General features: G+C 51.8%; 2 protein-coding genes across 6 annotated transcripts in view; one reads left to right on the top strand and one right to left on the bottom strand.

The window, feature by feature from the left end:
- The first annotated feature begins 1,182 nt into the window (after nt 1–1,182).
- RNASEL (ribonuclease L) lies at nt 1,183–6,198 on the top strand. Of its 5 annotated transcripts, none has more exons than XM_058843287.1 (8): nt 1,183–1,332; nt 1,792–1,883; nt 2,130–3,705; nt 4,020–4,108; nt 4,395–4,585; nt 4,664–4,793; nt 5,116–5,237; nt 5,582–6,198. In XM_058843287.1, exons 3-8 carry the CDS (start codon nt 2,268–2,270, stop codon nt 5,715–5,717), a joined length of 2,106 nt encoding a protein of 701 aa, XP_058699270.1. In that variant the 5' UTR covers nt 1,183–1,332; nt 1,792–1,883; nt 2,130–2,267; the 3' UTR covers nt 5,718–6,198. The 5 variants fall into 5 exon arrangements, with proteins under 5 accessions (XP_058699270.1, XP_058699269.1, XP_058699268.1 ...); XM_058843286.1 differs by having other exon boundaries at nt 1,580–1,883; XM_058843285.1 differs by having other exon boundaries at nt 1,183–1,667.
- Nucleotides 6,199–6,371: 173 nt separating this feature from the next.
- RGSL1 (regulator of G protein signaling like 1) overlaps nt 6,372–21,492 on the bottom strand; it is a 17,566-nt gene continuing 2,445 nt past the window's right edge. The window contains exons 5-19 of the mRNA XM_058842828.1: nt 21,094–21,198; nt 20,697–20,858; nt 19,609–20,558; nt 19,055–19,117; nt 17,517–17,748; nt 16,798–16,884; nt 16,366–16,438; nt 15,324–15,531; nt 14,821–14,950; nt 13,937–14,111; nt 12,691–12,829; nt 12,011–12,135; nt 11,389–11,840; nt 9,000–9,095; nt 6,372–8,879 (exon numbers count right to left, since the gene is read on the bottom strand). Of these exons, the coding sequence (XP_058698811.1) occupies nt 8,818–8,879; nt 9,000–9,095; nt 11,389–11,840; nt 12,011–12,135; nt 12,691–12,829; nt 13,937–14,111; nt 14,821–14,950; nt 15,324–15,531; nt 16,366–16,438; nt 16,798–16,884; nt 17,517–17,748; nt 19,055–19,117; nt 19,609–20,558; nt 20,697–20,858; nt 21,094–21,198 (3,059 nt within the window). The 3' untranslated portion in view covers nt 6,372–8,817. The remainder of the gene's footprint in view (nt 8,880–8,999; nt 9,096–11,388; nt 11,841–12,010; nt 12,136–12,690; nt 12,830–13,936; nt 14,112–14,820; nt 14,951–15,323; nt 15,532–16,365; nt 16,439–16,797; nt 16,885–17,516; nt 17,749–19,054; nt 19,118–19,608; nt 20,559–20,696; nt 20,859–21,093; nt 21,199–21,492) is intronic.

Below are 21,492 nucleotides of genomic sequence, written 5' to 3'. Positions count from 1 at the left end.
ATTAAAACAGCCTTGGGCAAACTGGGAGAGATCCTTCCTTGAAGGAATTAAAAGAGTGAATTAAAATGAGATCCTGGCAGCCTTGAGACAGACTGGAGATTGCTCCCTGAGTTTTCACAGTCTCTCTCCCTGTGGGGCTGTGTCAAGGTCTCCTGTGGCTGCACAAACCCTACAGAATTCCATGCAGAGGCCGTGGGATGTTCCCAGACCCTGTGGATGCTGTGGGAAGCAGGATGCCTGACACCACAATGAGGTACAGGGGCAGAGTTTAGCAAAAGCTGCAGTGCAGGCATCCATAAGGATTGGGAAATCCATGGAAAACACGTGCAGGGCTGCATCCACCCAGCCCTTTAAGGGCTTTTCCGTGCCCTTGTGCCCCCATCAGGCCGTGTCTCCGGGTCCATATGCAGATTCCCAGTTTGTGCATGTGCCAGGGCAGCATGGCAGCTCAGGGATGGTTAAATGACACAATTCCAGCCCCATTTCAGGTGTGAGCTGAATCCTGCTGCTGGCACAGTCCAGTGGAGGTGCCTGGGGGAGTTGCACAGGCTCTGCTGAGCTCATTTCACGTCACGGGGCAGTGAAGGAACCTGGCTGGGAGATCACAGATCCTTCCTGTATTTCCTGCAGAGCCTTTCCAGGCAGATAAGGAGGGCCTGGAGGAGCAGCCTGGGTGTTTGCACAGAGCTGCCTACAAGGAGCAGGGTGCCAGGGTGGTGCCAGGGAGTTCCCTGCCCAAGCAGCGAGGAGCCCACAGATCTGCAGCTCAGCAATTCCCTGGCTGTAATTTAGCAGCATTCAGCCCCCTCACACAGATGGATTTACCAAAAGGTGAGGAAAGCTTAAAATGAAACCCCAAATGTCCCCCAAGGCACACCCCTGATGCGTTCAATGCCCCCACGACTTCAGCTCCTGAACCACTGCTGAGCAGATGTTTCTAAAGAGATGGGGAGAGTGCTTTGCTCATGACTTCTCTGCTGCCTGCTGATAAAAAGGCCACCAAGCACCTCCTCCAGAACCCCAGCATCCTCCTGGAAATGGATAAAACCTTCCCTCCTGCCAGGGACCAGCACATATTTGGGGACGCCTTGCCGGCCGTGTTGTTGTGGGTGGCAGAAGGTGGAGCTGGGTGACTCATGGGGACAAAAGTCAGAGGGGCGGGGATGGAAATATTAAAACACTTCCTGGAGGGCAGATCTCCTGTCTCTGCTGCTGGGAGGAGGAAGAGGAAGGTGCTCAGCCCCTCTCTTCCCCCTCCCCATCTTGACAACAGCAAGGAACTTAAGCCCCAATGTGCCCAGGGGATGCTGTGCTGCTTTTCTGACCAGGAAAGTAAAGATTTATATATCTATATATATATTTTTCTGTGTGGCAAAAAGTGTAGAAATTAATACAAGGAAATGAAATGCATCTGAATCAATTAAATACTCTGTTTGTTTCCTGCTGGGCAGGGAAATAAACCATCCAAAACACAATCTCTGGCTTTTCTGAGGGTAAATTCATGTAAATTTATACTTTGCTTTTATACCTTAAGACTTCTCTATCCCTTTCATGATTTGCTTGGGTAATTTATTTCCAGTTCAGCTTGTCAGGCAGTAACTCCTGAAGGTGCTGATCAGAAAACAGGTACTGGAGCCTCACTTTTTCTAGATACCAGCTAGATAAAGGTAAATTAATTTGTACCTGATCCATCTCCTAACGTGGTGTAAAGCTTAGGAGAGGCTTCCTAATGGTCTCCTCATGGCCTGTAGAAGCAGGAGGGATTGAGGTTGGCTTTCTGTCTCGCTCCAGGCGTTGGACCAGGGGCAGTCAGGACTTGTTGCCACCCGAAGCTGAAGGGGAACGCCCATCTCTGACACCATGGCTGGGGAATGGCTTATCAGGTACCTGTGACAAGGCTGAGATGACATTTGCAGCAAAAGCAGCAGGGACACCTCCCTGGGCTGTGAGAGGGGCTGGGGCCAGGCAAGGAAACAAGGAGTCCATGGGTGCTAGAGCTGGGCTTCTCTCCACGCCTTGGCTCTCCTGGCTGGCACTGGCATTGCTGTCCCCAGCTGCCCCTCACACAGGACATGGTGAGGTGAGGTTACTCCAGGCTAATCAAACAGCATTTTCTGTTCATTAATCAGGTGAAGACCACAGAGCCCTTGACACTGCACCTAATGGGTTTCATCAGCCATGCCTGGCACATCCCCCACAAGGAAGGCACTGTGCACTGCACCTCTCCCATCCTTCTGTGGTGAACCCAGAGCCTCCCTCTGATCACCATGGAGCACCCAGCTCCCAACCAGAAGAACAGCTCCACCCCTGCCAGCACGAAGGCAGCAGAAGTCCTTAACTCTGAGCTGAATCTTGCTCTGAGGAACAGGGATAAAGAGGCTGTGCTGGAGCTGCTGGAGCAAGGGGCAGATGTGAATTCCAAGGCAGACAGTGGCTGGACACCCCTGCAGACCGCAGTGCAAATCGGTGAGGAGGATCTGGTCCGGCTTCTGCTGGACAGGGGAGCTTCTCTGCACGCCAGGAAGGACAATGGTGGCACTGCATTTACTGTGGCAGGGGTAGCAGGGAACGTGGAGATCCTGAAGCTCCTCCTGGAGCGCGGCTCAGACATTAACGACCAGGACATCAATGGCTTCACAGCTTTCATGGAGGCTGTGTGGCACGGGAGGGAGGAAGCCTTGAGGTTCCTGTACAGCAAAGGAGCAGAGGTGAATTTGAGGAGGGTGACCAGTGAGGAGAAAGCCAAGCTGCGCAAAGGAGGTGCCACGGCGCTGATGGACGCTTGCAAGGAGCGCCGCTTCTCCATTGTGAAAATCCTGGTCCAGGAGATGAGGGCTGATGTGAACATCCGTGACAACAGAGGCAGGAACGCCTTGATCCACGCCCTAAAGAAGGATTTGGGCAGAAAAAGGTACGAGTCAGTTGTGCCCATAGTTCATTTCCTGCTGGAGCACGGTGTGGATGTGAAGAGCAAAGATGAGTGTGGGAAAACCGCCCTCATCCTGGCTGTTGAAATGGAGAGCCCGGAGCTGGTGACAGCTTTGCTGGAGAAGGGCGAGATAGACATTGATGACATGGATGAGAAGGGCAACACAGCCCTGATGGTGGCTGTGGAGAAAGGTGATCACAAAATAGCAAAGCTGCTGTGTGAAAAGGGAGCGAGGACTGATCTTGGGAACCCGATTGCAATTGCAATGGAAAATCGTTCTCAAAGCATGGAAAACCTTCTTCGTGAGTACAAGGCCAGGTTTGTTCCAGAAACCCCCAGGGCGTGGGAGCCAAACAGCAAACGCTGGAGGGCCCAGCTGAAAAATCTTCATCAAATGCATCGCCCCATGATTGGCAAACTGAAGATGTTTCCATACGACCAGCAGAAAATTCAGGATGGCATCTACCTCGGGCTCCACGGAGGGACAGAGGTAGCAGTGAGAATAACCCACAGCACAGAGGGTGACAAAGAGAAAGAGTTCTTTGAAAAATGTTCTCACTGCGAACATCTACTGAAGCTCTTCCAGTCTGAGAAAGAAAAAGATTGCATGTACTTGTGCTTCCCACTCTGGGAGAAAAACCTCCAGGAACACCTGCAGGAGCCTGAAGGCCAAAAGGATTACAAAGCTGCTCTGAAGATGATCTTCCAGGCACTGAGAGAGCTGCACTCCCTCAGATTTGCTCACCAGGATCTACAGCCTGGGAACTTCGTAATAGGTTATGTTTTGCTTTCTTTATGTTTTCATTTTAGCTTAGGGGAGAAGGTGCCTCACAGCTGTCTGTAAAAATGGAGATGTCATTGTGCTGAATGGGGTGGCTTTAGATCTTCTCTTTAAATGAGTACGGATACTTTCACAGAGAGAACAGCTTTGCACATCTCATTAGGTCTGCCCCCCTCTCCAGGGCTCTGCAGGCAGATCAACCCATCACAGATGCCTTCAGAGAACTGTTTTTTAAAGAAGGGGCCATCCAGGAGTCAGCGATGGATCTTTGCCACCTTTATTTATTAACAATTTCTCTTATTTCCTCAGATTTAGCCGGCAAAATTTACTTGGCAGACTTTGGTAATAAAATAAGGTCGATTGAAGGCCAAGAAGAGCTTGTAAAGTCAGATTTAAAGGCAAGTTCTCTGTGAACCAACCCGTGGTTTGAAATTTTGGGTGCTCTGCAGCTGTGGGTCCTAGGGAAAGGTGTTTTTGCATCCCACAAAACGCCTTGATTCGTGGAAAAGCCCCTGTAGTGGCAGATGTTGATTTGGACGCCCATCTCGTCTGTCCTCGTGCACACAGGGTCGAGGTTTGTGTTGGGTGTGTGTTTTACACTTCTGGGCAGCTGCAGGGTTTGGGGGTAGGAATCCTCTCCCGTTGTGTGCCTGCAGCACTGGAGCAGTGATGTCTCTTTTGCAGGCCCTGGGCAGGCTCGTGCTGTACATTTTAACATCAGGCAGGAAACCTCTCCAGCAAGTTGGAATGGAGGATTTGGATCCCAATTCCCCAGATTACGCGGAGGCTCTGGACCTCGTGCAAAGCTTGTCTTCTGGTGATGAACGAGGCTTGGAAGGGTTGAGCAAACATCCCTATTTCTGGAGCAATCAGAAGTAAATCCTGAGAGTACAGAGGAGGTGGAATTTTGGTGTGGGTCAGTGAGAAGTGATGTCCCACTGCAGCTAATGAAGCTTCTCATCCCACAGCAGGTTCAGCTTCCTGAAGACTATATGGAATAAAATCAAAGATTACAGAAAGCAAAAAAGGATTTTTCAAGCTGTCACTGAGAAAACTTCTCCTTATCCAGAGTGGACCAAAATGGTAATCCTCTTCAATTTGGATTGGTGTCAGGTTTGAGCTAGGCTTGGTGTCAGGTTTGATTCAGGCAGAAGATTTTCCAAGTGTTTCACGGGCTCTGTTTAAAAATGGAACTGGAAAAAGTAGCCCCACACAAAATACAGACAACTGGGAAATACAATTTCATCGAAGGCATGTAGTCAGAAGATGTTGATGCTAAAGGGAGATCTGCTAACTGGGGTGATTAAATGGGTTGGTCATTCTCAAATTGTCTGGCAAAACTTCAAAGTCTATTGGTTTTTGTGGGGTGTGAAAGGCAGGGAATAATCTGTGTGTTTTCTTTCAGATCGACAAAGATGTTTTATATATCATGGAAAACCCTAGGAATGCAAAACCTACCCAATACGGAAATGATGTCATCCAGCTCCTGAGGCTCATGAGAAACATGGATGAACACAAAGATGAAGGGTACGTGTTCTCATCCTTGTTCTTTACATGGGTGCATAGAATCAGAGAATATCCTGAGCTGAAGAGGACACACAAGGATCACCAAGTCCAAGAATCCCCACCATGTGCCTGAGAGAGCTGTCCAAAATTAAAGGAATAGCAAAAAAACAAAAAAAAAAAAAAGAAAAAAAGAGAAAGAAAAAAAAGGATTGAGGAGTAGAAAAGTTGCAGCTCTGGGGTTTCTAGGAAACCTCCCCGTGTTATCAGAAAGCCTCTGGAAAGGCTTTCCCTCTGCAAGGGCATCCTAAAATATTGACCCCCTTGGACAAGCTTTAAAAATCCTGTTTGCTTTTGTTCTCTTTCAGGATCAGCAACAAAATAGGAGACTATGCTGAGTATTTCCTGGCGGTTTTTCCAAAGCTCACCATCTATGTGTACAACAGTTTACGTCAGACCCGCCTGCGCAGTCACTTTGCAGACTTCCAGGACCCTTCTCTGTAGGATGTCACCACCTCCTGTCCCGTGTCTGGCCCCACCATCACTCCTTTTATTTCTTATTTATTCACCTGCAAAAGAGCTGAAGATGTGGGTAAGGAGATGGGATAAAGCACACACAGGGACAGAGTATGGAGGATTTAAATTAGGAAAGATTCCAAGGAGTTTGGTGTAACAACCACGAGTTTTGGAGGCTCTGATTTGCACTGTGATTAGACATTGTCATGGAAAAGTTGAAATGTTTCAGCTGTTGAAAAGGTTGGTTTTTTGTGGGTTTGGTTTTTGGTGTTTTTTTTTCCAAACTGGGATTTTTATTCTTTCAATGACTCCATGGAGATACAAACTTGAAATAAACTTGACTAGAAAATTGACTCTACACTTCTTTAGGAATGAGGTTCCCACATCCCCTCTGCACAGGAGGAGAGGTTCTGCAGCATCAGGACCTGCATCAGTGGTCCTGTCTTGGAGCAAAGGTCCTTCTGAAAGACCTGAGAGCCTTTTAAATACATTATGGAGGTTTGACTAAGCAACTGTTGATGACAAAATGCAACCAGGAGAACGCTGACTCCTCTTACACCAATGTTTTTGGGTTTTTCACCTTTCCCCCCTGCTCTCTTTTTATTTTTATTTTTTTCTTGCTCACTGTGTCTTCCTCATGCCCAGAAGGCAGAAGGACACCCAGAGATGAGTGCTCAGGTCTCAGCAGTGCGGAGAACAGGGGGCTGTGGGGTGCAACAGCAGCATTTCTGCTCTGGCACGAAGAGAAGTGAGGCTGGGCTCCTCCAGCCTCCTGTAAAATGCTACATTCCCGACTTTCTGTGACCTTTGCAACTTCTCCCATCACTCTGCTGTTTCACTGAAGGGCTGGGACCCCAAAGGTGTGCCCAAAACAGAGCAATGATTAAACCCAGGGAGGCTGTGGCTTATCTCTCTGGGGCAATCTGGCTGCTGGCCAGAATTTCCAGGACAGCTCCTGGGCTCTGTGCTGCTGTCAGAGAAGCCAGAAGCACCAGCAGGCTGCTGCTGTCAGAGGAGAAACCTGATCCGTGCATCCAGATTGCTCCTGGAGCATCAGGCCATGGGAGGAAGGAATGCAGGACTTGGGAGCAAGGCTGGGGAAAACACCAGGCTGCTTCTCCCAGGAGGATGCCAAACTGGTGGCCAGTGCTGCAGCTGGGTGCTGTGGCAGTGCCTGGGGCACAGCCCAGGGCTGGAGGTGTCCTGGGGAGCTGGGGGCAGAACCAGCTGCCAAAATGAGTGACAAAATGGGATGTCCCAGGATGGGTGCCCAGCTGGGAGGCGCTGCCTGCCTTTACCTCAGCGGGGTTTGCAGCCCACCGACGATGCCCAAAGGCGCGATTTGGCCCCACACGCTTCACTGCCCTTCTGTCCTGCCTGCATTCGCTGTGCCTCTGCTTTTTCCTCTGCTGGGACCCCCCAGGCCAGCTGGCCCAGCCCAGTGCGATGGGATCAGGTGCTCCCTGTCCTGGCTCTCGCACGCTGAGGATGCGCTTGTGTGCACAGGGATGCTCCCAGCTCACCGAGGCTCATCTGCTGCTCTGAGAAACAAACCCACAGAGCAGCCCACAGGAGCAGTGCAGTGAAGGCTTTACTTAGCTGTGGTTTCGCTGTGCTGAGCTTCAGGCACATCTGTGAGGCCTTAGAGAGCCTGGGCTCAGGTGGGTTCAGGAGTGTTAGTGAAAAGCTGACAAAAACACAGCAAGATTTCAGGGCTGAAAGCTTTTGGGGCAAAATAAACTTCCAGCATAAAAGCAGCTCTGAGAGTTGGTCACATTTCATTTCAGCTTCCCAAGCCCTTCAGTTAAAGAAATGTTCTTGGGTTTGGGTATTTTTGATCCTCCAGAGGCAAAGTGTTGATAATCATAACTGATAAATAGGAAATATGCCTTAAAATGTAGCTGGTGTTATTCCCAGGATGCATTCTTTTAGGATCTGGGATTAAAAACAGCTCAAAATGACAAAGCTGAGAGCTTGCCTCTGACAAACACATAAAAGTTGTGGATTTTTTCTTCACGAGGTCCAAAGAATATTTGTGATTTCTGCAGCTTCCTGGTCACTTGGCAAAGTCACTTTGACCCAGTTTCACCTGGGCAAAATTAAGGCCCTTGCTATGATTTGGTTAATGTTTTGTAAACACACATTGGCTTAAAAAAAACCCCAACAAAACACCAAAACTTCACCCAAAAAAGAAGCATGCTGAAGCCCCAGCAAGGCATGAGCTGATTTTTGTGGGAAAATCAGAAAGGCTTTGTCAAAACAGGCATTTTCTCAGCAGCCAGCTGAGTGAGGGAACCAAATGGGCTCTCTCAGCCACAGGAAGTGTTTAATTTGTGTGGAAAGGTGAGGAGCTGAGGTACATTCTGCAGATTCATGTGAGGAGGGAGATTTGTGTGGTGTTTCAGCTGGAAATACATGTCACAGCAAATCCCTGCAGAGCTGTGATCTGTTATGTGCTGCCACCAGGTAAGCTGGAGGATGCTGTGAGTTGCTTTTATTTTTAGGTCTTATTGCTGACAAACTTCAGATGATTCCCTGTGTCCAGGCTGCTCAGCTTCCTCAGATCCCACCTGTGTGGGTGCTGTTTTGGGAGGGCTGAGCTTCTCTTCGTTCCTGCAGGGAAGGGAGAGATGCTGCATCAGTGGCTGCTGTTGCTGAAGGCAAGGTTAGGGTGCTCCCAAGGAGTTCTGGGCATGGAGAGGGATCAGGGATGTTCCCAGGGAGGAGTTCTGGGCATGGAGAGGGATCAGGGATGTTCCCAGGGAGGAGTTCTGGGCATGGAGAGGGATCAGGGATGTTCCCAGGGAGGAGTTCTGGGCATGGAGAGGGGTCAGGGATGTTCTCAGGGAGGAGTTCTGGGCATGGAGAGGGAACAGGGATGCTCCCAAGGAGTTCTGGGCATGGAGAGGGGTCAGGGATGTTCCCAGGCAAGAGTTCTGGGCATGGAGACATGCAGCAGCTGGGAGTTTTCTGTGACTCTTACTGGAGCTGATGGGGCTGACCAGCATCCTGCACAAACCCTTGGGATTTTAGGGGAGCCACAGCCTGTGCTGTGGGGTTTGGAGGAGGGGAACACCTCTGGGAGCACCTACCCGCCCTGTGGGGCAGACTCGCTGAGCGAGGGCCTCTTCTCCTCGCTGGGACCTGCATCTGAGGGCAACAACAGCACAAACCTCCACCATGGGCTGCTGCAGGGAGCCCTCCATCCTCCTGCAGCTCCCATCCCTGCAGCCCTCAGGAGCAGGAGGGCCCCTTTCAGTGCTGGCTCACCTTTTTCCTCCTCTGAAGGCTCCTTTTTCATCTCAGGCCGTGGCAGCAGGAGCTCGAGGCCGCCTGACAGCGTGAAGATGAGGACAGCCCTTCTACCTGGTGAGGGAAAGGACATGGAGAGCTCTGATGGCAAATGAAGGAGGACAGCAGGACCCTCAATCATTTGAGTCTTGCCCAGAGCACAAGGAAGGACGGCTGAGCAAGACCTTGAGGTGTCCTTGATGACAGAACAGTTTGGGGGCTGCAGGATGGGAGTGCCATGTCCCACCCGCCCTGGCTCTGCGGCAAGGCTGGGGGGCAGAAATGGGAGATGGGGAGGTGTGCCAGGCTTTGTGCCTGCCTGGGCAGCACTTTCCCATGTTGGTGCTGGTACACCACAGTCCCCAGTGCTGGTGGCCGTGCCCTGGGGCCGGGCAGTGCAGCCACAGTGATGCCTGGTGATGGCAGATGGGTCCCTGCCTGCCACCACCCAGCCCTGCTCACACCGCGCCTGCACATCCCTCAAAACAAGGCAAGAGCACAGCGTGGGGGAGAGGAGGTTTTCTTTGTGATTTCAGGTGTTTCCCCCAGCAATTCTGGTGCTTTTTAAAAGGCAACAAAACCAATTTTTTTTTTTTTTTCACCCCCCCCAGCTCAAAAGCACATTTTTACCTAAAGGTTAGAAAAGCAAGACCCATAGAGAAAGGTCTTTGGTGAAAGCATAAGGTGCAGAAAAGTGTCTTGGGAGCTGGTGTGGACATCAGCACAGCCAGAAAGAGCAGCTATTTTGGACCACACATCTTGTCCCCCACATGCCAGGCAAGCTGAGGGATTTTATTTTTCTGCCTGGCTCCTGTTACTCATCCCTGTGAGATGCAGCAAGGAGCATCTCTTGGCTTGGGGACTGTTGTCCCAGGGACAGTCCCTGTGGAATTAAAGCCAATTCTGGAGAGATCACAGCCTTTTCTACACATCCAGAGCACTCCCAGACTCTGTGGCTGCAGTTAAACACGGCTGTGCTGCTTGGGACCGTGCCAACCCTTGCAGCAGTTTGCACTGATTTAAACACAGAATAATTTGTGTTGGAAGGGACCTTTCAATGTCATCTAGTGCAGCCCCCAGCTAGGTCAGGTTGCTCAGAGCCCCATCCAACCTGATCCTGAATATTTCCAGGGATGGGAAATAGTCTGGATGCCCAGCTTCTCTGGGCAACGTGTACTGGTGTTTTACCACCCTCTAGTGTAAAAAACGACTTCCTAGCTCTAATCTGGATTGGTTTAAATGTCACTCTCTCTGCTCCCTGCAGGCCCTGGCAAACACTCTCCTTGTCCTGTATAACACAGCCAGTAGCTCTGGTGTGACACAAGGCTTCTGGCTTATCGCTAGCTTGGAACAGATGTGACACATGAGGTTTTCCTGGGTTTTCTTCACGACTTTTGCATGAGAACAATTACGTGTGAGAAGGTCCTGGAAGAGCAGTGAGGCTCTGTAACAAGGTGGAGACCCAAGCTGGAGACTTGGATGTTTTCCATGGGAACAGGGAGGTGGTTTGAGCTATGGACATGGCTTGGCATTCCTGGAGCACAGGGCTCTGTCACCTCAGCCCTGCTGTGGAGCAGGAGCTCAAGGACCTGCCTGGAGGCATCCAAATCCTCGAACTCTGCTGCCTTTTAGCCAGAACTTGACAGTGATAAATGACAGGGAGCAGAACAGCAGCTTGCTGACGCCCACTCATCCGTCAAAGCAAGATTAGTACGTGCCTATTTTGGTTTCCCCTTTAATCAAAAATCAATTAGACAATTTCCAAATGAATATTCAGCCAAGGAGCAGGCTGTCAGGCAGACTGACAGTGCTCAGCATCACTTTGTGATGTTCAGAGTTATTCAGCTGTTAGAGTTATTCAGTGTATTGCAACTAAACAAGTGGATGAGGAAGAAAAAACACCTCTTTCCCTGGAGTTGTCACCTCAAATCCTGATGGAGGATTATTCTCCATTCCAGATATTCAAAGCACCCTCCATGGAATGCCACCGTGCCTGGTGTTTGGCTGCACAGCTGTTCTCCTTCTCCTGCTCCCATTTGACTTGCAGCCAGAAAGATTGGGGGTTTTTATTTCTGTTTCAGGGGGTGTGCCTGAGTATTTTTAACTTGGTTATTGAAATAAATAGGAATTATGCAACAGCTCTTTGCTCAGGAAGTCTCTGTGCTCACTTCCCTATTCACCAAAGAAAATTTCTAAAATCCCACTGGAGAGTTTTGACCAATTTTGACAGGGGGAAAAAACCCATTCCATTCCATTTTCCCAGCAGGCCCGCACCACATACACCCTCACAGATGTGTGAAGGAGGGGGTCTTTTCAGGGGACCTTAAAAGATGTCAGCTCTGGGTGTTTCTGCACTGGAAGAACAAACCTGGAGCATAACGTGTAGCAGAGGGAATGGCCACCAGCTTCTTTGGACCGGGGATCTTGGGTACTTTGGAGGGGGTTTTTCCAGGAGGTGAAAAGGCTGGAACTCTGCCCTCCTTGTGGCCCCAGGAGCTCTTGTCCCCCTTGGGCTCCTGAGATCTCCTCTCCTCCTTGTGGCTCCAGGAACTCTTGTCCCCCTTGGGCTCCTGAGATCTCCTCTCCTCCTTTTGGCCCCAGGAGCTCTTGTCCCTCTTGGGCTCCTGAGATCTCCTCTCCTCCTTTTGACCCCAGGAGCTCTTGTCCCCCTTGGGCTCCTGTGATCTCTTCTCTTCCTTGTGGCCCAAAAAGCTCTTGTCCCCCTTGGTGAGCTGAAAGCTCCCATCCTCCTCATTGGTCTCAGAGCTCTTGTCCCCCTGGTAGGCCCGAAAGCTCCTCATCACCTTCCAGATGCAGAACCTGCGTGAGAAACACTGGAGACAGCGAAGTTCCAAGGAGACAATTCCAGCTGAGCTCCAGGGGAGTGTCTCATCTGCGTTTTCAGCATGGCAGAGGAACAAGTGGCTGGAGATAAAGGGTGGCATCCCCAGAACCTCCTCCACCTTGGGAGAGAGGGGATGGACAGGTACCTTCTCCAGAAGTACATCAGGATGGGGAAGAGGGTGACCTTGGCGTTGTGGTAGATAGCCCGGGTCAGTGGCCTCTTGGAAGATGGACGGCAGATTAAATCCCTCTCTTTCTCGGAGATGTTGACCTGGGAACAGAAGATACCAAAGCACTTTGCAGCCATCCTGATGGGGCCAGGTTTCTATCCCTGACCCCACCTCAGCAGTCCCTAAGAAGAGCCCCAAATTCCATCCTGGCTGCTTGCCCCAGGCACAAGGGCAGGATCCCACCTGGATTTCTGTGGGAAGTGCCCTCCAAAGGGGAGATGGCAGAGCTACTGGGAGGAGATGGGGTGGGTGCAGTTGGGAGGGGATGATGGTGACACTGGCCTCTGAAGAGTGAAAGGACTGCATTGGTGGTGTGCAGCACCATCCTGGTGCTTCAGCCCTGGCATTTGTCCAGCAGGTAGTGCTGGAGATTCATCCCCATCTCTCCCACCCTTATCCACATGCTTGTTCTCAATTTATCAGGGTCTGGTGGGGTTCCCATCCTTCCCAGCCCATGTGGAAGCCCCAAGCTCAAGAGAACACCCCAAAGCCCCCCCAGCAGCTCCAGACCCCTCCCTGTTCCTCCTTCCCCACCACTGTTCCCAGCTGAGCAGGCAGCAGCTTCCAGCCTTCCTGGGTGGGTCCTGGGGTCTCACCCGCAGCTTGGGGGGGAGATCAGAGTTCAGGAAGAGTCTGCTGATGATTTCACGTTTCTTTCTGAGAAAGGCGACGTGCCTTTCTGACCGCATCTTGTGGAGTGCCACAGCTCCTATGGAGTCAGCCAACCTGGAAAACCTGCAAAGGCATGTGGGGTCTTGCTCTGAGACAAGTGCTAGGTTAGACAGCCGTGTTCTTGCTTAATTTGGTATTTGCTTGGCCAGGAAAAGCAATCCTCAAGGTGTGGAACAGTGACACAGGAGGTATGAAAGGCCACCTCCCTCTTCTGCCACCCTCGTGGTCACAGGATTCACCTGGGGCAGGTGATGTTCCCCCTTTTTGGGAAAAGAAGAGGACTGAAAGCTGGGGATTTGCCTGTTGTGGTGGTGTTGGCTGCAGGATTGGTGCCCATTGGCCATGGATTGTTCTTCCAGGTTTGTTGGGAGCATGGACAAAGTCAAGGGAAAAATGCCACCACAACTGGGACATCCAGAGTGGTGTGGGAAAAATGTTGGATTGCTTGGGACTACCAGACCAAAAGGATTTCAAACAGGAACCCTGAGCCAGGGGATGACTGCAGGCTGAAATTAAGGCTTTGGAGGTCTCCATCAGAAATGGGTTGGAGCCAGAGCCAAGGGAGGCAGGTGCCCAATTGGATGGAGCAACCTGAGATGTCCCTGCCCATGGCAGGGAGTTGGAATGAGATGACCTTGGTCCCTTCCAACCCAGGAAATGATGCGTTAAGTTTTAGCTTTCATACTTTTCATATTCTGTGCTGCCTAGGTGTGTAGTTTTGAGCTTCATATTAAGTGTTAGTGAGCTCTTTTCACAGAGCAGGTAGACAAAATAATTCCTTTTCCAGCTTGGTACCAAGGACAATCATTACAAGTTTCAGGCCCAAAAGCAGAAATATCGCTGGACTGAAGAGAGAAAACAAAAAGGATGTGACTTCATAACCTGAAGCTGTAATTGGACAATTAACCCTGATATGCAGATGGACCAAAACTTATAAAAATGTTAGACCTCATGAGCAATCATCCATTTTGTGACCATTTTTGGGTCCATCTGGGGCGTAGCCCTGGCCAGGCTCTTGTACGGCCCGAGGTGTGTCCTTGAAGGCCTTTCAATAAATACCTGCTTTATTCTTAACTCTGTCCAGCCTCTGTCCGAGGTCAGCCTTCTCCAGGCATCAAAACCATTCTGGGATTCTGCAGTGGTACCTGAACACGTGGTAGAAGAACTTACTTGTCCATCTCCAGGTAAAAGCGGAGGTCATCGACGAGGAAGCTGATGATGATGAGCTGTTTGTCCAAAATGCGGCGTTTTACCAGCGTCACCTTCTGTGGCTGGGCTTTGCCCTTGCGGGAGCGGGAGCTCTTAGCGGGACTTTTGCTCTTCTTCTTCTCCTTGATGGGCAAGTCTGGGACAGGGGAAGAGATGCTGTGTCCTGCTGCCCAGCACTGGGTTTGCTCCTCACCTGTTGCTTCATGCAACTTGCTAAGGGTCTTTCTACCTCTGTGGGTGACACCCTCCCCTCTAGCTTGGTGATCTCCTCCATCCCTCCTCCTCTTTGCACCCACAGAGTGTTTATGTTCACTGTTTCCATAGGGAATGGGCTGTTCCTAAAGCCTGCTGGTGTGTCCAGCTCTTGGCCTGGCTCTGACAGAGCCCACAACAAGATAATGAGTGAGGATGAAAGGGAAGAAATCTCTTGTTTCCCCCATATACAAAATTCTCTCTATCTAAATAGGATTTCTGTGTGTTTAGTAGATTATTTTTCTAACTGCTTTTCCAACCTCCTCTCACACCTGTGTGTAAACTTTCTGTCTAGGTCAGCTCCCTGTTGCCAAGAAAACAATTTCCTTTTGTTTATTTTTCTGGCCTGTCTCACCTTAGCTCCATTTAACATTTCCTGTTTTGGGTTGGGATTTTTTTTTGTTTGGCAGGGATGCAAACATGCATATACAACATTTTTTGACAGAGATGCAACAGCATAAAGTCACTAAGTCATGGGGCACTAAGTCATGGTGGTGGGAGGTAAGGGACAGGTTTTCTCCATTTTCTTCTCTGCCTAAACCCAGGAGTGTCCTGGGGAGGGAGGAGAAGGGGTGGCAGGACACTGCACATACTTTCCCTCTCGTTTCTTCGCTCCTGACGGAGAAACTCCTCAAATTCTGCACGGCGTTCTTGATTTTTCATCTCCCTCTGGAACTTGCAGAAGCTCCCAACAAGCTCCCGGATGGCATCCCAGGCCCATCCCTGCAGAGACACGGCTCAGGTGGCATCAGCCAGGGAGCTGCAGCCCTGGGGCTGAGCCCTCCTGTTTGGACCCACCACCGTGAGCTGGAGCAGCCTTGGCAGTGGGATTTGTGACCCAGCCATCATCTTTGCTTTCCAGTATTCCTCAGTTTCCCTGGTGGCCCCAGGGGATGGTGAGAATCGCTCAACCAGGACTCCAGAGCCTGTAGGAGGGAGCCTTTCACTGCTGACCTTCTGCAGCTCTCCCAGTCTGACCCCCTCACCTCATTCAGGTGACATCCCTTGTCTCACAGCACCTCCTCTCTTTCTTGCCTGGCATCCTCAAACACCCTCAAACATCCTCAGCCTGCGAGCACACAGGATCTTTCCTCACCATCCTCTGTCCCGCTCCCTCTTCCTGCACGTGCTGGCGACGTCTAGACTTGGGCTTTTTGCTCCAGGGAAACAAATCCTCCTCCTCCTCCTGCTGCTCCTTCTGCTTCCGTTTCTGCTTCTGTGTCTGCTGCTCTTTCTTCTTCTTCTTCTTCTGCTGATGGATGCCTTCCTCCTCTTCCTCATCCTCCTCATCATCCTCCTCAAACCTGCCAGATGGGAGAGCAGAGAGGGCATCAAGGGCAGCCAGAGGCATGAGGAGAGCATTGGTTTGATGGAAGGGGAGCTAAGGTGGGGAGCAGCTGATAGGGGACAGCCCTGGGGTTGGGGTCCCACTGGATTTCTGTTCCTGGAGGAGGTTGGACAATGGTAGAGGGCACTGGATCCCCTCCCCTGGGCTCTCTTCTTGCATGTGGTCACCTTGGGAGTATCTGTCCTGCTTATCTGCAGTGTTTCATTTTCCAGTCCAGCAGCCTGCAGGCCCAGAAGCGATTTGGTAGGTTTGGGGTGAGGGATGGAATATCAATGTAGTGGCTGATGGGTCATAGAAAAATGCATTTCCAGCAGTCCATGCTGTCTGGCCCCTTGGGGTGGAATGGATGTTGGGCAGGGTGCATTTGTATAACTGGAGAAAATCAGCTCAGCTCAGTTGCTCACCATCACTTTTCCATTTGCTTTATATCCCAGGGTGAAGCTGTAAGGACTCACGGCTGGAGCATTCCCAGGAGGTGAGATGTAAATCCAGAGATTTAAGTACAGCTACAGTGTGATTTTAAGTGATTTTTCTGGGCACCTGAGAGCTGCCCAGGTGGCATTCTGGGGGTTGACTGAGGATGAAGTGCACGAGAGGTGCACAAGGTGTGAAGAGTAAATCTGAACTGGGGGTGGGGAGTGTTAATTTTCCTCCTTTCCCTGGTAATTCTGAAGTTTAGACCCACAGGCCACCTATGCCTGAGAGGGCCAAATGACCAAACAGGGAGCATTTTGGAAACTGGGAAAAATCTGAAAGAGTGGAAGGAGCTCTGTGCTGCGAGGTGCCAGACCTGCGTTTTCTAGACGCCTTCTTCCTTGCAGCAGCAGCAGCATTCTCTCTAGCAATCCTCTCGGATGCAACAGCTGTGGGGACAGAAACAGGGCTGGCCTCTTCCTCAGGTGACAGCCAGAGCCTGCACACAGCTGCTCCCTGGAGCCTCCATGTGGTGTCTCTGGTGATTCTGGCTCTGGAGACACTGCGGGAGCTCTTCACCTCTCATGGTTTGACCTCCTCAGCGTCTGCTTCAGAGAAATCCCCTACTCCCACCCTCCCTGGCTGCATTAATGCCCCAGAGCACAGCCTGTTGTGGCTGGGAAGTCCTTTCCTGCTGGAGAAATTCCATCAGATGATGCCTCCTGCTCGCCCAGTCCCTGAAACACCCCCAAGGATGATAAATGTTTGGGAGCCCACCCTGCCTCTTGCCTGCCTAGCCTGGACTCACCAAATGCTGTACTCATGAGCTGCAGAAGCTCCTCTTCCTTGCTTGGGCTACCCACATCCTGCACATCTGCCATAATCCTCTGTAATTCTGCATGAGAAAGAGGAGAGGCGACAGATCCCACGTCCATTACCTCTGGTTATGACAGCCCATCAGCACTGGCTCTGAGGGCTGGGTTTTGTTATCTTCCCTGTCCCCTTGTGTGCCCTGTTCCATGATCTATCCATGACACTGCATTTCTTGGGTAAAACTGAGCTACAGGGGTGCTACAGATGACTGCTGTCACCCTCAGTGTACCACAGGTGCCAAGAAGATTGGTGTCATTCCCAAAAGATTGCATGACAGAACAAAGCTGAGGGGTTGCACCAGTAAAACCAGCATGGCCAGTCCCAGCATCCTCAGGAGAAGGCCAAAATGTGGAAGTGGGGTGGCAGGAGCCACTGCTGGCTTTGGGCTTCAGTCACTTTGCTGCAGCCTTCATCTGATCCAGGCCAGTGCAGGGATGTGGCATTTGGTGCCCCTGGTACTGGCAGGAGGGAATTTGGCTCTTAGGCCACTTCCAAAGCTTTGGTTACAAATGAAGGCTCCCAGCCCCTCTGTACCAACCCACTCCATGATGTCCATTGCCTGTTTAGGGCCCCTGGTCACCACCAGAGCATCAAACATGCTTTACTGGCTTCAGCCAAGGTGAGCCACGGCAGGAATTGGGAACCTCCTCTTACCATCACTGCCCAGGAGCAGCTCCAGCTCCGCCTGGATGGAGCCCCCGTTCCGGAGGTCCCGAGCAGCAAGCAATTGCCAGTGCCTGGAGGAGACCTCCTCCAAGCTCCTGGTGCCGTGCAAGGCCTGGCTCAGCTTCAGGGACTGGTTCATCCTCTGGGACAGGTGGAAATGTTTTCCTGTGCCGGCAGCACGGCCTGGAACCTCGGCCATGGGGACGTCCATCCCTGGAGCCTGAGGCGAGAAGAGGGCAGATCGATGGCACCCAGCGCCTTCCCCATCTCCAGAGCTGTGCCCAAGTGTTTTACAGCCCCTCAAACCACAAACCTGCCCAGTTTAGATCTCTACTCGAGCTTTAAGCAGTCTGGAAGGAATCTTTGTGAGCACAAAGCTCATCTCAGCTGGCTGGGAAGTGGCGGGGATAGGCAGCCAGAGGTAGGCCAGACACGACGTCGCAGCTTTCCTGAAGGGTTCATCATCCTCCAGAAGGGCTGGAAACAACCCTGAAGGTGTCCCCAGCAGCCTCCTGTGCTGTTTTGTTGGCTGCTGTCGCCGGGGCTGGCCCCAGCTGCTGCCCTGGGAGTGCCTCCCTCATTCCCCCAAAACCCTCCTGCGGGGTTTGCCTCTCCCCACAGACACACAGCTTGGCCAGCTCGCCAAGCAGCAGCGCTGGAGCTGAGGTTTCTGGCTGAGAGCTGAGAGCAGGCACCAAAAATAACCCTGCTAAGCCCCCAGCAGCTCCCCTGACTCCAGAGCAGGAGGAGTTTGGCTCAGGGGATGGTGCCCACAGCCAGCACGGCCCTGATGCCTGCTGAAGTGCTAATTGCACTCCCAGACCAGCTCTGGCCTCAGAGGGGAGATCTCCTTGTCAAGAGATGCTTAAAAACCTGGGCAGCTAATTAACTTCCCACCAAGAGCAGTTAATGAGTCAGGGTTGGGAGCTGCCAGCTGACTTTTCCAAAATTCCCAGCTCTCACTAGCTGAGACTCTGGGAGCCAGGTCTTTGAGGACACCAAGCCCTGACAGCCTCTCCTTAACATTCCCAGGATCAGCTGCTGATTTTACATTTCGTTTTGGGAAAACAGTTGTTCTGAAGAACACCATCTGCAGTGAGAAAAATTGCCTGCATGGTTTGTGCAGGTACCAGTGCAGGTGGGATGCTCAGGAGGTTCTGCCTGCAAGGAGGTTTCTGGGTGTAATGCTGGAATTTGGGGGGAGGTATTATGGGATTTCTGATGCCAGGAGGAATAATAACCTGGGAAGAGTGCTTGTGTGACTCTGATTTCTTGTATCATCCTTTTTGGTGGAAAAAAAAAAAAAAGTGGAAAACTTGAGGGTGGTTGAGTCAGAGGCTAAAAGGCTGCATGGCCTCTTTCCCCTCTGTGCTGCCTGGGAATGTGGTGGGATGCCAGACCACTGCAGCTAATGCTGGGCTTCTCCTCCCTCCCTCCTTCCCTTTCTCTCTCTCTCTCTCCAGCTTTTTACATCCCCACTGGAGCCTGCACACCCCCCTGAGGATGCCCCTGTGCACCCCCCTTACCATAAACTGGAGGAACGTCCTGTCATCGACGGCCAGAAATTCCTCATAGAGGCTGCAGAGCACCTGAGGAGGAGCAAAAGGGGATTGTCCCCAGGCAGGGTCACAGTGCTGGTGCCACGGGTGGCTCACAACTTCCCAGGAACACGCCTGCACATCCAGCTTCACCCATTGGGGCTGCCCAGAAGGGATGGCCTTCTAAATGGGTTTTACTGGGCTTGTGCTGGAACCAGTGGTGGATGCAAAAGGATGGCAAGTGTCCTGTCATCCCCAGACCTTGGAATCACCAGCCAGGGTCACCAGAGATATTCAGTGACTGCTCACCCCTGCTCTGCTGCCCAGCAAACCAGTGAGGATGCTCCTCTCCACTGGCCTGGGGCATCTCGGGCACTGCTCCAGTGCAAAGTGACTGTAAGATTTTCCCTTCCTAATCTCTTTTTCCTCTTAATTTTCCAAATGCTTCAATTCCTAAGCATTCCCACAGCCCTCACACCACCACAGGGGTGCCAATGCCAGCTGTACCTCCCAGCCTGACCGCTGCCAGCACCCCTTTGTACCTTGCAAATCTCCTTCTGGGCTCTGAATATCCAGGGGGAGAATTCTCCACATATCAGATAGTCCCACAGACTCATCAGAGTCCTGCTCTCCAAGGGAAGCTTCTCACTGCTGCTCTCCTCCAGGTAGGTCTTGCAGATCTTTTCCCCAATCAAATGGCGCAGGAAGAAGCTGTTTTCTCTGTTGGAGTCCAGCACCACGGGCAGAAACTCCTCCAGGTCGTGCCACAGGTCCAGGAGATGAGTCTCCATGGGCCTGTTCTGGTGCTGCAGGAAGTCTCTGAAGGGTCGTCCTGCACAGGCCTCGGCACTCAGGGCCCAGGGAAGGAAATCCAAGGTATTGACTGGCTTTTTCAGGGATGGCAGCCAGGCAAGGGATGCAGAGGGAGGCGGGTCAGAGAGGACTTTCTCCTTACAGAGGTCTTCTAGATCCTGCTCTGCACTGGACTGAGGTTTTCCAGGAAATGTTCCTCCCCCTTTGCCTCCAAAGGCAGGATGCTCTGACTGCTGGAGAATCGATCCCAAAGCATCCTCATCCAGACACCATCCCTCAGTGCTCTCAGCTGGCCCTGGCTGCTTCTCTGGTTTCACCCAAAAAGTGTCCATTTTCAATTCTTGGCTGTGTCTCCCCTCCTTGACCAGAGCCCAGATCTCTAATTTGCCCTTTTGGCTGCAGTAGGGCCCTGACACGCCCTGGCTCCTTTTGATGTGCATGGTGGGGAGGGACTCTGAAAGGCCTGGGGGCTCCTGCCAGCAGGCCTGTGATAAACGTTCCTGATATTCCTGGAGCAAAGGCTGGCACGATTCCTCTTCCTCCATTCCCATCCTGCAGTGCACGAAGAATTTAGGGAGCCAGTAACTCTGGATCATAGAAAAGGCCTGTTCCTGCATCTTGCTTAGGATCTCCTTCCTAGTGCTGAGGGCCTGGATGTGCCTGGCTTTCGGCAGAGATCCTGAGATGGATGAAGGGAATTACAATGGGGAGATGGCTCCGTGCAGGCTGCTCCCCAGTCAAACCAAGCAGGTGATGGAATCCCATCCCCCTGGGAGCATCCAGCCCTCTCTGGAAGGGCAGATCCCCTGTTCCTTACCAAGGATGGTGGTGCAGAGGGTGACGACGCTGGAGCCCTCGCGCAGGTGAGTGGCTCTCAGCCTCTGAAGCAGGGACAAGAACAGGTCCCTCTGACTGCCATCTGACTCATCCAGACCCAGGAGCCTTTCAGTGATGAGCCAGAAGTCGATCAGTTCTTCCCCTACGGATCAGACAAGGGATAGGAGTTGGGAGGAACCCCTGAAAGCCCCGAGGATGGATGAAGCAGAAGGAAAGATCACCTGGATGAACAGAGGGAACACAGCAGAGAAAAGCCATGCTTATGCATCTCCCTCCCAGCTCTGCTGCTGGCTCACCTTCCAAAGCTTTCTCTGGGATCTTACCCATGCCCCCAGCTCTGTGCCAGTGTCCTGCCAGGCAGGACATCCCGTGCTCACCTGCAGTTCCTCGGATGAAGGTGAGGAAGTGCCGCATGCCGTGGCTCCCGCTGATGCACCTCTCCAGCAGCCACTGGTCGGCACCGTGCCAGTTCAGGAGCTCTGCTGTGGGACACAGGGCACAGATGGCATCAGGGGTTGCCTGCAGATCCCAAGGAAACTCTCCAGCTCCCACCCTGAGAGAGGCTGCTTGAGGGAGACCAGCAAATCACCCTGGACTGGGAGTTTTGGGCAGGCTGTGGGATGCACACGTGGTGTTTACAAGGATAACTCACTCCTGTCAGGGACAGCCTGTCCAGCTGTTGTGCTTCTCTTCCTTGCAAATGCCCATCTTTTCTCAAGTTTGGGGCCTGCCCTCAATTTCCTCCAGCTTTGAGTTTCAACCTAACTGGAGAAGCA

Source organism: Poecile atricapillus, chromosome 7, assembly GCF_030490865.1.
Source record: "Poecile atricapillus isolate bPoeAtr1 chromosome 7, bPoeAtr1.hap1, whole genome shotgun sequence".
Lineage (NCBI taxonomy): Eukaryota > Metazoa > Chordata > Aves > Passeriformes > Paridae > Poecile > Poecile atricapillus.
This window is presented reverse-complemented; position numbering and strand designations above follow the sequence as displayed.